General features: G+C 33.9%; 3 protein-coding genes across 6 annotated transcripts; all 3 read right to left on the minus strand.

Annotated features, from left to right (window-relative positions):
• Window positions 1-23: 23 nt before the first annotated feature.
• On the minus strand, window positions 24-1,815 carry spx (spexin hormone). Of its 3 annotated transcripts, XM_084111280.1 has the most exons (6): window positions 1,683-1,815; window positions 1,351-1,431; window positions 1,101-1,158; window positions 947-1,009; window positions 469-555; window positions 24-163 (listed from the first exon to the last, which is right to left on the minus strand). In XM_084111280.1, exons 1-6 carry the CDS (start codon window positions 1,686-1,688, stop codon window positions 99-101), a joined length of 360 nt encoding a protein of 119 aa, XP_083967406.1. In that variant the 5' UTR covers window positions 1,689-1,815; the 3' UTR covers window positions 24-98. The 3 variants fall into 3 exon arrangements, with proteins under 3 accessions (XP_083967406.1, XP_083967405.1, XP_083967407.1); XM_084111279.1 differs by lacking the exon at window positions 1,683-1,815 and having other exon boundaries at window positions 1,351-1,582; XM_084111281.1 differs by lacking the exons at window positions 24-163; window positions 1,683-1,815 and having other exon boundaries at window positions 335-555; window positions 1,351-1,582.
• Window positions 1,816-4,404: 2,589 nt separating this feature from the next.
• On the minus strand, window positions 4,405-9,029 carry golt1ba (golgi transport 1Ba). 2 transcript variants are annotated; one of them, XM_084112549.1, is made up of 6 exons: window positions 8,908-9,029; window positions 7,638-7,729; window positions 6,999-7,177; window positions 6,366-6,447; window positions 5,265-5,299; window positions 4,405-5,080 (listed from the first exon to the last, which is right to left on the minus strand). In XM_084112549.1, the coding sequence occupies exons 1-5, from the start codon at window positions 8,930-8,932 to the stop codon at window positions 5,291-5,293; spliced, it is 387 nt and encodes a 128-aa protein (XP_083968675.1). In that variant the 5' UTR covers window positions 8,933-9,029; the 3' UTR covers window positions 4,405-5,080; window positions 5,265-5,290. The 2 variants fall into 2 exon arrangements, with proteins under 2 accessions (XP_083968675.1, XP_083968674.1); XM_084112548.1 differs by lacking the exon at window positions 5,265-5,299 and having other exon boundaries at window positions 8,908-9,005.
• A 703-nt stretch (window positions 9,030-9,732) lies between these two features.
• stmp1 (short transmembrane mitochondrial protein 1) lies at window positions 9,733-10,843 on the minus strand. The gene is made up of 3 exons (XM_084111264.1): window positions 10,700-10,843; window positions 10,459-10,512; window positions 9,733-10,297 (listed from the first exon to the last, which is right to left on the minus strand). The coding sequence occupies exons 1-3, from the start codon at window positions 10,712-10,714 to the stop codon at window positions 10,220-10,222; spliced, it is 147 nt and encodes a 48-aa protein (XP_083967390.1). The 5' UTR covers window positions 10,715-10,843; the 3' UTR covers window positions 9,733-10,219.
• Between the last annotated feature and the right edge of the window lie 134 nt (window positions 10,844-10,977).

Genomic DNA, 10,977 nt, shown 5'->3' on the forward strand with positions numbered 1-10,977 from the left:
AAGTTCAGACATTCTCAAATATGTATTTTACAGACCATTCAATTCACATGTTGATTTAACATGAGAAAATGAAAAGGAAACAAAGTCTGTACAGAATTTCAATCATCATAAATAGTCTCTTTTCCAAGATGATATGTCTTGAAAAAACAATCCAATATTTCACCTGAAATAAAACAAAAAGAAATTAAAATGCCTTAAAATCAGTCGTTGCTCTATTCCTTGTGTTACTTAAATAATCAGTCCAACTCCACGTGGAATGATGCAAACAATCTGGAGACATACATAACTCAACTCCACATTACTCGAGTCTAACTGTAATAGCGTTGAACAGTAAATAATGAACTTTCAGAGAAGTTAAACACAGGCATAATCGTAGCTGAGGGTGAACTTGAAAACATTAAATTCCACATGATTCAGATGTAAGAGTGAATTGTTCGAGCTCTCTTAGCGGGTTTCAGTAAAGCTCACCCTGGTCTCTGGCTTGCTGGAGAACATTTAAGAGAAACGCAGCCGCTTTAGACATGCTCAGGTTTTCTGTGTTTTGGCTGCGTGACTCTGTAGAGAGAGTTCACAATTTACATTAGCGTTCATGCTACAATGTAATTGCATTAGAAGTACACTGTAAAAAATGATTGTTGGTTTAACTTAAATTTTTTATTTCAATGAACTCAAAACTTTGAGTTAATACAATGGAGATTGGTTTAATAAATAGAATCTCAGAATATGTTATCTGAACCACATTTATTATCTAAGTTGATCTAAGTGAAAAAAGTTTTGATAAATCATGAAAATATTTTTTACAGTGTAGAAACTTGTATTTACTAGCTTACAATTAGTATTTTACAATTGTACTTACACTTGCGTGCAACATGAACACTGCAGTTTCACCATGCATAGATAACGGTTAAGCTTACAAATTATGAGAAATATAATAAATAATTCATACCCAAGCGTATTGTGTCATACAAGTCCCCTTCATTTCTGTCTTCTGACACAAAGCGCCGCCCCTCTATAATAAACATGAAAAGTTCATTTGGAAAAAAATGGATCATATATGGAGTTTTAGACACAAATATGGTTGAGAAACAGCAGTAACTTACGTGTTCCTTTCAGATATAACATGGCTTGGGGTGTCCAATTCCGACGCTGAAAACTGGCCTTTAATAAAAAATGTATATATATAATAAATTATATATTTGCACCGTTTCATATAGAACATAATTAAGAATTATTTTAAAATCTAAAATATTTATACAAAATATATATTTTTAACATTTTTAAATTAAAATAATAAATGTTTAGTAAAAAAGTTAAACAATATTCAAAGTATAATATGACGGATCTCATTACCTTGGGCGCACTCCAAGAATGGGACACGAATGTTGCCAGAAGTAACAGCGCAAGTGCGTACGCCGTAAGAGTCCTTAAATCCTGGAAATGAGAAGTCATGTTAAAATTGATCATTTACCATGTACACTGCATTGCAATTAGCCTTTTATAACACTGCATAAAGCCTCTTTTCTCTTCAATGTTAATTATATTGTGAACAAAAGTATCAAAATTCCTAATAAATTGACTAAATTCCTGGTAGTCATTTCAACTTGTCTTTTTTTACTCTGTCTAATTAGTAAGTTCATTGCTGAAAGTGTTCGAGACGAATGCAAGCGTTAATGTTGACTTACTTTCATAGTGTCAGACGTCCTCTTCAGCTGTTGAGTCTCTGAGGAAAGATCAAGAGTGAAGACTGTGAAGTCTGTGCTTGATATTTATAATCATCAGGGTGGGGGAATGCTGAATGAATTAGTCTTCAGCTATAGGTCAAGTCCCATTGATTCACGACGGGGCCGGACCACAAACCTTTCAGAACCATTAGTTAACCCTTCCTTTAAAAATAATAAACCTACATTATTGCTATGCCGTTTGAAGACACACATCTGTAAGTTAGGATGCTTTGCAGCTTTGCCGAAGGGAAATTTCCATTCATGTGCACTTTTAATAGTAACTAATGAAAAGAAGAGGGCGGTAAGTATTGATATGTTTACACCTTCAGCAATGAAGCGTCTCAAATACACCAGCTAATCGTTTTTTATGAATGAACAGTGAGCGGCTGATGGGGTTTCCCATATATATATAAAAAAACATCTGCTGGGCTCTGCCTCCAAATTGCTTGTAATTTATGTCTCTTCTTGAAGGGAATAATGGATAAGAAACAACCTTATATATGTATGGTCTCTGAAATAGATTACAAGCGACAAATCTTGGCATAGTCAAAACTAGGTTGAAGAAGAAAAGTCTCATTCCTCACTGTAAAAAAGGACAAAATACTTGAGATATATATATATATATATATATATATATATATATATATATATATATATATATATATATATATATATATATATATAATATATAGTATATAATATATATACACACAGTGGGGAGAACAAGTATTTGATACACTGCCGATTTTGCCGGTTTTCCCACTTACAAAGCATGTAGAAGTCTGTAATTTTTATCATAGGTACTCTTCAACTGTGAGTGACGGAGTCTAAAACAAAAATCCAGAAAATCACATTGTATGATTTTTAAGTAATTAATTTGCATTTTATTGCATGACATAAGTATTTGATACATCAGAAAAGCAGAACTTAATATTTGGTACAGAAACCTTTGTTTGCAATTACAGAGATCATACGTTTCCTGTAGTTCTTGACCAGGTTTGCACACACTGCAGCAGGGATTTTGGCCCACTCCTCCATACAGACCTTCTCCAGATCCTTCAGGTTTCGGGGCTGTCGCTGGGCAATACAGGCTTTCAGCTCCCTCCAAAGATTTTCTATTGGGTTCATGTCTGGAGACTGGCTAGGCCACTCCAGGACCTTGAGATGCTTCTTACGGAGCCACTCCTTAGTTGCCCTGGCTGTGTGTTTCGGGTCGTTGTCATGCTGGAAGACCCAGCCTCGACCCATCTTCAATGCTCTTACTGAGGGAAGGAGGTTGTTGGCCAAGATCTCGCGATACATGGCCCCATCCATCCTCCCCTCAATACGGTGCAGTCGTCCTGTCCCCTTTGCAGAAAAGCATCCCCAAAGAATTATGTTTCCACCTCCATGCTTCACGGTTGGGATGGTGTTCTTGGGGTTGTACTCATCCTTCTTCCTCCAAACATGGCGAGTGGAGTTTAGACCAAAAAGCTCTATTTTTGTCTCATCAGACCACATGACCTTCTCCCATTCCTCCTCTGGATCATCCAGATGGTCATTGGCAAACTTCAGACGGGCCTGGACATGCGCTGGCTTGAGCAGGGGGACCTTGCGTGCGGTGCAGGATTTTAATCCATGACGGCGTAGTGTGTTACTAATGGTTTTCTTTGAGACTGTGGTCCCAGCTTTCTTCAGGTCATTGACCAGGTCCTGGCGTGTAGTTCTGGGCTGATCCCTCACCTTCCTCATGATCATTGATGCCCCACGAGGTGAGATCTTGCATGGTGCCCTAGACCGAGGGAGATTGACCGTCATCTTGAATTTCTTCCATTTTCTAATAATTGTGCCGACAGTTGTTGCCTTCTCACCAAGCTGCTTGCCTATTGTCCTGTAGCCCATCCCAGCCTTGTGCAGGTCTACAATTTTATCCCTGATGTCCTTACACAGCTCTCTGGTCTTGGCCATTGTGGAGAGGTTGGAGTCTGTTTGATTGAGTGTGTGGACAGGTGTCTTTTATACAGGTAATGAGTTCAAACAGGTGCAGTTAAGGAGGGCTTCTTAAAGAAAAACTAACAGGTCTGTGAGAGCCGGAATTCTTACTGGTTGGTAAGTGATCAAATACTTATGTCAAATTAATTATTTAAAAATCATACAATGTGATTTTCTGGATTTTTGTTTTAGACTCCGTCACTCACATTTGAAGAGTACCTATGATAAAAATTACAGACCTCTACATGCTTTGTAAATTGGAAAACCTGCAAAATCGGCAGTGTATCAAATACTTGTTCTCCCCACTATATATATATATATATATATATACATATACATATACATATATATACATACATATATATATATATATATATATATATATATATATATATATATATATATATATATATATATATATATATATATATACACACACACACACACACACACACACACACACACACACACACACACACACACACACACACACACACACACACACACACACACACACACACACACACACACACACACACACACACACACACACACACACACACACACACACACACACACACACACACACACACACACACACACACACACACACAAATACATATATATGTGTGTGTGTACAATTGGTACAGCAAATATTTTTCATTCATGTTTACAGTATACCCCCAATATTTAATAAAAAATAAATAAAAACTCATATCAGGATTTTTTTATTTATATTTACAAAAGTTAGTGGCAGCTAAACTTTTTTTAATTTTTATTCCAATGTTCAGATTTACAGTGACAACAGCTGGAAATGCATTTAAGACAGAGAAAAAACATAATTAATAATAATAACATCTATGCCAGTCAGATACAAAGTAACAGTTTAATTTTATAAGAAAGTGTAAATATCACACTTGTGATAGAAAATCAAGAAATTAAAGTCCAGTCATCCAGTTCTCCTCCATCTTTAAAATACAACTACAGACACCACCGTGTAACAAGACCCTTGTTGTAACAGAATACAGACTTCCAGAAGTCTCTTCTACACAACTAACCATTCCTCATGGGAGGACACCCGTTAACTTCTTCATGAAGTTTGCGTTTATAAAGTATGGCAAAGTTCTTCTGGGATGCAGCGATGCTGGGTGTTGTGACGCAGTCTATAGATCTGGCAGGCGAAGGTGTGGCTTCTTTTCCACGAGGCACCGTTTGCTTCTCGTTGACGTAAATATCTCTCAGACGTCCTGAATATAAAGCTTCGGTAATACGAGCTCTATGCTTCACATGGCTGTTTCAAGGTAAAGCTTTAGAAAATCCATCATAAATAAGTGGTCAAAAAGAGTCTGTTAAACCATGTTGTTGCTTTCACTCATTTTGTCCACGTACTGGAGAAACAACAACAAAAAATGATGGAAGGATTAGCACACTCTCAAGGAAAAATTCATTTATATATATATAAAATGATGATATCTCATCTGGTTCATGGCGCATTTATCAATTAAAATATTCAGTGCACACAGAACGGCATGATTCATGCTCACATGCAAGACAGAATTAGCAGTGACTGACCAAGATGGCTGTCTGTCCGCTCAGCCTTAGGAAGGCTTTAAAAGAACAACAAACACATGTTGAAACACACACGCAAGAGCCTCTTTTCTCACATTAAGGAGAAAAATGGTAGATATCCTGCTCAAAAAAAAAAGTGTTTATCTAAACGCTTGTGTTATCCAAAACTTATGATGCTACTCAAATAGTGTCTATCTAGTAGATACACTACCATTCAAAAGTTTGTCACCAAGGCTGCATTTATTTGATCAAAATTACCGTAAAAACAGGAATATTGTGAAATATTACAATCTAAAACAACTGTTTTCTATTTGAATAGATTTTAAAATTCATTCCTGTGATGGGAAAGCTGAATTTCCAGCATCATTACTCCAGTCTTCAGTGTCACATGATCCTTCAGAAATCATTCTAATATGCTGATTTGCTGCTCAAAAAACATTTATTATTATCAATGTTGAAAACAGTTGTGCTGCATAATATTTTTTTTTTTTTTTTTGAAAGTTAAATGGAAATCTTTTGTAACATTAGAAATGTATTTACAGTCACGTTTGATCAATTTAATGCATGCTTGCTGAATAAAAGTATTAATAATAAAAAATATATATATATATATATATATATATATATATATATATATATATATATATATATATATATATATATATATATATATATATATATATATATATATATATATATATATATATATATATATATAAAAAACTAAATATAAACAACAATTTAACTTGTTTTCAAAGATGTCCCCTTTGACTTGTATTAGATTTAGTGGAAAAGCCTGTTAGTCTCATAGCTGCTAAAGCAAGCAAAAGCATTTAAAGTGAATTTACATGTGTCCTAACCAGACGTGACATAACAAGTTGATAATGTCTGTCCACACTGACAGTGTAAATGCTAGCACAATCACATCCAATCAGAACTGATGACTGATGAGAACTGATTTTTACTTTATCGCACTGTGCCTGGTTAAAAACACGTGTTAAATTCACTTCAATCTCAGAGGATCCTTGCATAGAAATAAAAGCACGAGAGGAAAAAGTGCAACCGTGCACTCTCTTCTTCATCACCCTGCTCAGTAAGACTTACCCCACTAATGAAGGGAAGATTCAGCATATATCCCAGCACAGGAATCCTCCTGATGAAGCCTACGACCACTGGAAAGAATCCCCTACACATGAAGAGAAGGACATACACCCAGATATCATCAGCAATTATTTATTTGGGATCATTTTGAGATTATTGCCATTGGTAGATCCTCTTTTTGTTCCTCTTAAAGTCACACTTTAGTTTAGGGTCCAATTCTCACTATTAATTAACTATGACTTTTGCCTCAATAAACTCCTAATTACTGCTTAGTATAGGATAGGATAAAGGGATGTAGAATATGATCATGCAGAATAAGGCAATAATATGTGCTTTATAAGTACTAATAAACAGCCAATATCCTAGTAATATGCATGCTAATAAGCAACTAGTTAATAGTGAAATTTGGACCCTAAACTAAAGTGTTACAGTACATTTTAATATAATAATATTGTGTGAAATAAGTGTTCATTTAATTTCCATTTTGTCGTCTCATTTATCTGTATATAATATCTATATCCGCCTTCTGTCAATCTGTATTGGCATCAGCCATTTAAAAACAGTCAAACTAATTAGCTACTAGTTATGTGGAATAATTTGCCTGGATAAGAGTTTCTTAATCCTGTAAAAAAATACCTGAAAAGAAGAAAGAAGCCATAAAACTCTAGAACGACTCCGACGATGGGCCACCCGATCAGCACCACCAAGACGCCTCCTAAGAAGAAGCTGGTGGCTTTCATTTTGTGCTTCTGAAAGAAGAACCTGAACGTCCTCTCCAGCCCGATTACGAACGCCAGGCCGATAACAAACAGGATCTGAGACGAATAAAGACAGGTGAGAGAAAGATCTGTGTTTATGTATCGCAATGAACTCAAGCTAACGTAATATAAGTTTATAGCAAACAGTATTAACGTTTTTTTTTTTTTAGCTATTATGAAAGGACACTTAATAGCAGGAAAAAGCAGCACAACTGAAGGATATGAACAAAGTGTTGATGCCATTTACAACAAACTTGTACAAAAGAAACCGATCAGAAAGCATGCAAACGTGTAAATATACTATATATGTTATTAACTGTGCACACACACACACAATTTAAATAATATAATTTAATAATAATTAAAGAATACAAACACGTAAGCGAGAAATACATATATATTGGTACAATTAAATCTTAGAATATAACTATAATTTTACATACAATATAATGTAACATATAAAATAGTTACAATCTTTTAATTGAAATATTAATGACAGCATAATGGGGCCACTCACGTTTCCTATGGCAAGAAGGGCTTTATCGAAAAACAGGATCATCCCAAAGAACAGAAAAAATACCCCAAATCCTGTTAGCCCCATTCCAATTTCTGTTGAGAGAGGGAAAGCCATACATTATACTAATATAAAGATATTTAAATGCGTTTTAACAGTGTCAATTTGTATATGAATAATATAATTTGCATTAATATGGTAATAAGGTAATAAAGTCTCATTTGTTAACATTGATTCATGCATTATGAACTAACAATATATATTTTTACAGCATTTATTAACCTTTGTTAGTGATAATAAAAATGTTCATGTTTGTTCACAGTGCAAACTAATGTTAACGGATACTATTTTTGATCTTAAAATTGTATTAGTAAATACTGAGATTAACATTAAGATTAGTAAATGCCGTAGAAGTATTGTTCATTGTTATTCATGTTAACTAAAGTAGTTAACCAATCTTAACAAATGAAACCTTATTGTATAAATAAATAAATAAATAATATTATATATATATATATATATATATATATATATATATTATTACAATGTCCTATATCATATTTATGAAATTGTGTAGATAGGATTGTTCTGTCTTAATTTAACTAGTCCCTGTCAACATTAAAGCTGTTTTTAAGCCAGAACATTTTTTTTTTTTTTTTGTCCATTTCCATTGACTTTTTTATGATATACAATTTTGTATACAATAAACAAAATGTTAACAATATGTTAAATGTCATCAAAATACACATGAGAAAAAAAGAGTTAACAATGATTGGCTGAAAAGAAAATGAGGGTAAGATATTAATACATCAATTCCAGCGTACAAATTAAAGTCGTTCTACTTGCTTTCTTATTTACTGGAGATATAATAGTATTAAGATACATTTTAAATTCTTTCAAAAATACGGGAAAAATGGTTTGTTGTTGGTAAACTTACATTTATGATATGCAATTAGCAAAGAAGAAAAATAAAATGTATAACAAAGCAGCAAGCAGTATTTTTAGCAGGGTCAGAATCAAAGTATCCAAAAATAATGTCTTTAAAAGTTATGGATATTATCTTTAATAAATGTGTCTTCCAATGATTTTTACGTTAGACTTATTACTAGTGGTGTGACACCTGCACTTAGCTGCATGAGTATATAGTATGTTTACTCATATAAACATTAAGACAGGCGGAATTATAAAAACATCAGGCTTTGTAGATGAATGCACTGACAATAGACGTTGTCTTACGAGAAGCTGTCAGTGAGACAGGTAGTATTGTTCTTACTCTGGGAGTCGGTGAGGGAGATCATCTTTGCTGGTCTCGACTCGGAGCAGCTGCTGTCACAGGAGCGGCCCGGCCACGAGTACCGGAAACACTCACTCGCAACATCCGGAGAAACTTTACACGAAAAAACTTAATGCATTTCGTAATTATTTAATACTTAGAAAAACTACGTCAAAAACACATTACATAAAAAATAAAAAAAATAAAAAAAAATAAAGCACGTTTAAGACATTTACGCTCTAAATAAACGCTGGGTTGTTTTAAACTCATGTTTGGTGCGACGATGGACAAATCCAACCGTTGGTTTAACATTTTTTAAATCGAAATTATTTGTTGTAATATTTTCATATAACGTTACCATCATTTTAACATTAATAAATGTACAGAGACACAACTGGTTTATTTTGGATACTGAAAAGCCGTTTACTTCCGTGTTTACTGCGCCATCTGGCGGGTTTTTGTTTTGTACACAAAAAAACACACTTTTAAAATTAGCGGAATTTTCTACATTGTTCATACCGGAGCCGTTTTTCTATGGCTCTGGTTCAAACTCTTTGACGTGTCTGTGTAATTCATGACCGTTCTACCGTTCTTAGTTTATGCCTTAATGTCATTTTAGTGTCCTTTGGTGTTAAGCATTAGACATCCAAACCCCATGTTTCTCTGGTGTATTTTATTTTAGATAAATTATCCATCATACAATTTTTATAGCATGGTCTTCAATTTCTTACACCTCTGAAGTCTAAAAAATGTAATACGTACACATTATACGTATTACTAGAAAATAACACCACAATGCAGAAAATGAACAACTTAAAAATGGCGTTTTATATATATATATAATCTTTATTACATTATAGTATAAAGAAGCTTTTAAAACATGCTTCCGTAATTTGTTTTGAACAACTGATTTGTATGTGCAGTTTCTATTTGTCCAACAATTTGCACTGCAAACATGTTGTTTCTCAATAAATACAGAAAACTACATCAAGTTACTGCAAACTGATGTTGTTTTTACATTGGGTTTTTAAAAATATCTTAATGAATAATTATCCAACAGGTAACAGAAAATCAGTCAGGTTTAAACAAATCTAACCTGATTTAGGAGAGAAAAAAGAGAGAGAATACAATGCAAAATGCAGAACACATCAACGTTCAAAACAAATGGGATTTAGAGGCACTATTTGACAATATACCGTGCATCTTGAGGGCTCTTTTGTTCATACTTTAAAAATAACACATCCTATATATGATATGCTTGTTCTTAAATGTCCCTCCATCTTCAGTTAATTATAATTAGCCATATGATATTTCACTCTGCGCCTGGGGGTTTCTTCTTGGCTTCCACGTCCTTTTTAAAGGCCTCGATTTTCTTTGAAATGTTGGGTACCTTGAAAACAAGTTATAATAAGCAATAAACAAATTAGTCATTGATCACTAAACAGTAGAGCTGTACTCTATTTCAAGACTACTCGTTTATTACATGGGATTTTAGAAAGACAGACAAAATCAGACAGTTAATAATGTAAATAAATATATATTTTTTACAACCTCGTAGTTCTGTGCCAGATACATGCCAACCACGTTCCCCAGAGTGAAGCCAAGCTGGAAAAACAAGATATGACAGATAAATAACTTACATTCTTTCATATTGTAAAATATCCGGCTGTTTAACTAAATGTTTATTTTTTATCTGAGATTCTAAGAGACTTAACGTTAGTTAGCTACTTCAATGCGAATTAGCAAGCTACTAAACACGATTACAATCACACAAACAGATGTAAACACTTACAATGAATTGCATCATGATTCCAGCTTTGTAATTATGGAAAAACTAAATAAAAGTGACACTGATCCCGAAAGTTAGGATGGTCGTTTGACACGGCTAGCCTTCAATTAGCTTCCTATGTCGTCAGCATGACAACATCAACACACACCGGAAGTAGTATTCTTGCAAAATAAAGGTCTTAATTAGTAAGTTAAAGGGCACAGAAAATGTTTAATTGCACTAAAATAAATTAAATACAGATACGATTGTGATTCAACTATTAATATATTTTTCCCATATCC

This window comes from Abramis brama (assembly GCF_963993115.1).
Source record: "Abramis brama genome assembly, chromosome: 4".
Lineage (NCBI taxonomy): Eukaryota > Metazoa > Chordata > Actinopteri > Cypriniformes > Leuciscidae > Abramis > Abramis brama.

Coding starts and splice junctions, on each gene's coding strand:
- spx (XM_084111279.1), bottom strand. CDS start 1,464: ATGATCAATTTTAACATGACTTCTCATTTCCAGGATTTAAGGACTCTT. Junction 1,010..1,100: donor GTTATATCTGAAAGGAACAC/GTAAGTTACTGC, acceptor TGTTTATTATAG/AGGGGCGGCGCTTTGTGTCA. Junction 556..946: donor GTATGACACAATACGCTTGG/GTATGAATTATT, acceptor CTCTCTCTACAG/AGTCACGCAGCCAAAACACA.
- golt1ba (XM_084112548.1), bottom strand. CDS start 8,932: ATGATCTCCCTCACCGACTCCCAGA. Junction 7,730..8,907: donor CTCCCTCACCGACTCCCAGA/GTAAGAACAATA, acceptor CTCTCTCAACAG/AAATTGGAATGGGGCTAACA. Junction 7,178..7,637: donor CCCTTCTTGCCATAGGAAAC/GTGAGTGGCCCC, acceptor TATTCGTCTCAG/ATCCTGTTTGTTATCGGCCT.
- stmp1 (XM_084111264.1), bottom strand. Junction 10,298..10,458: donor ATCTGGCACAGAACTACGAG/GTTGTAAAAAAT, acceptor CTTGTTTTCAAG/GTACCCAACATTTCAAAGAA.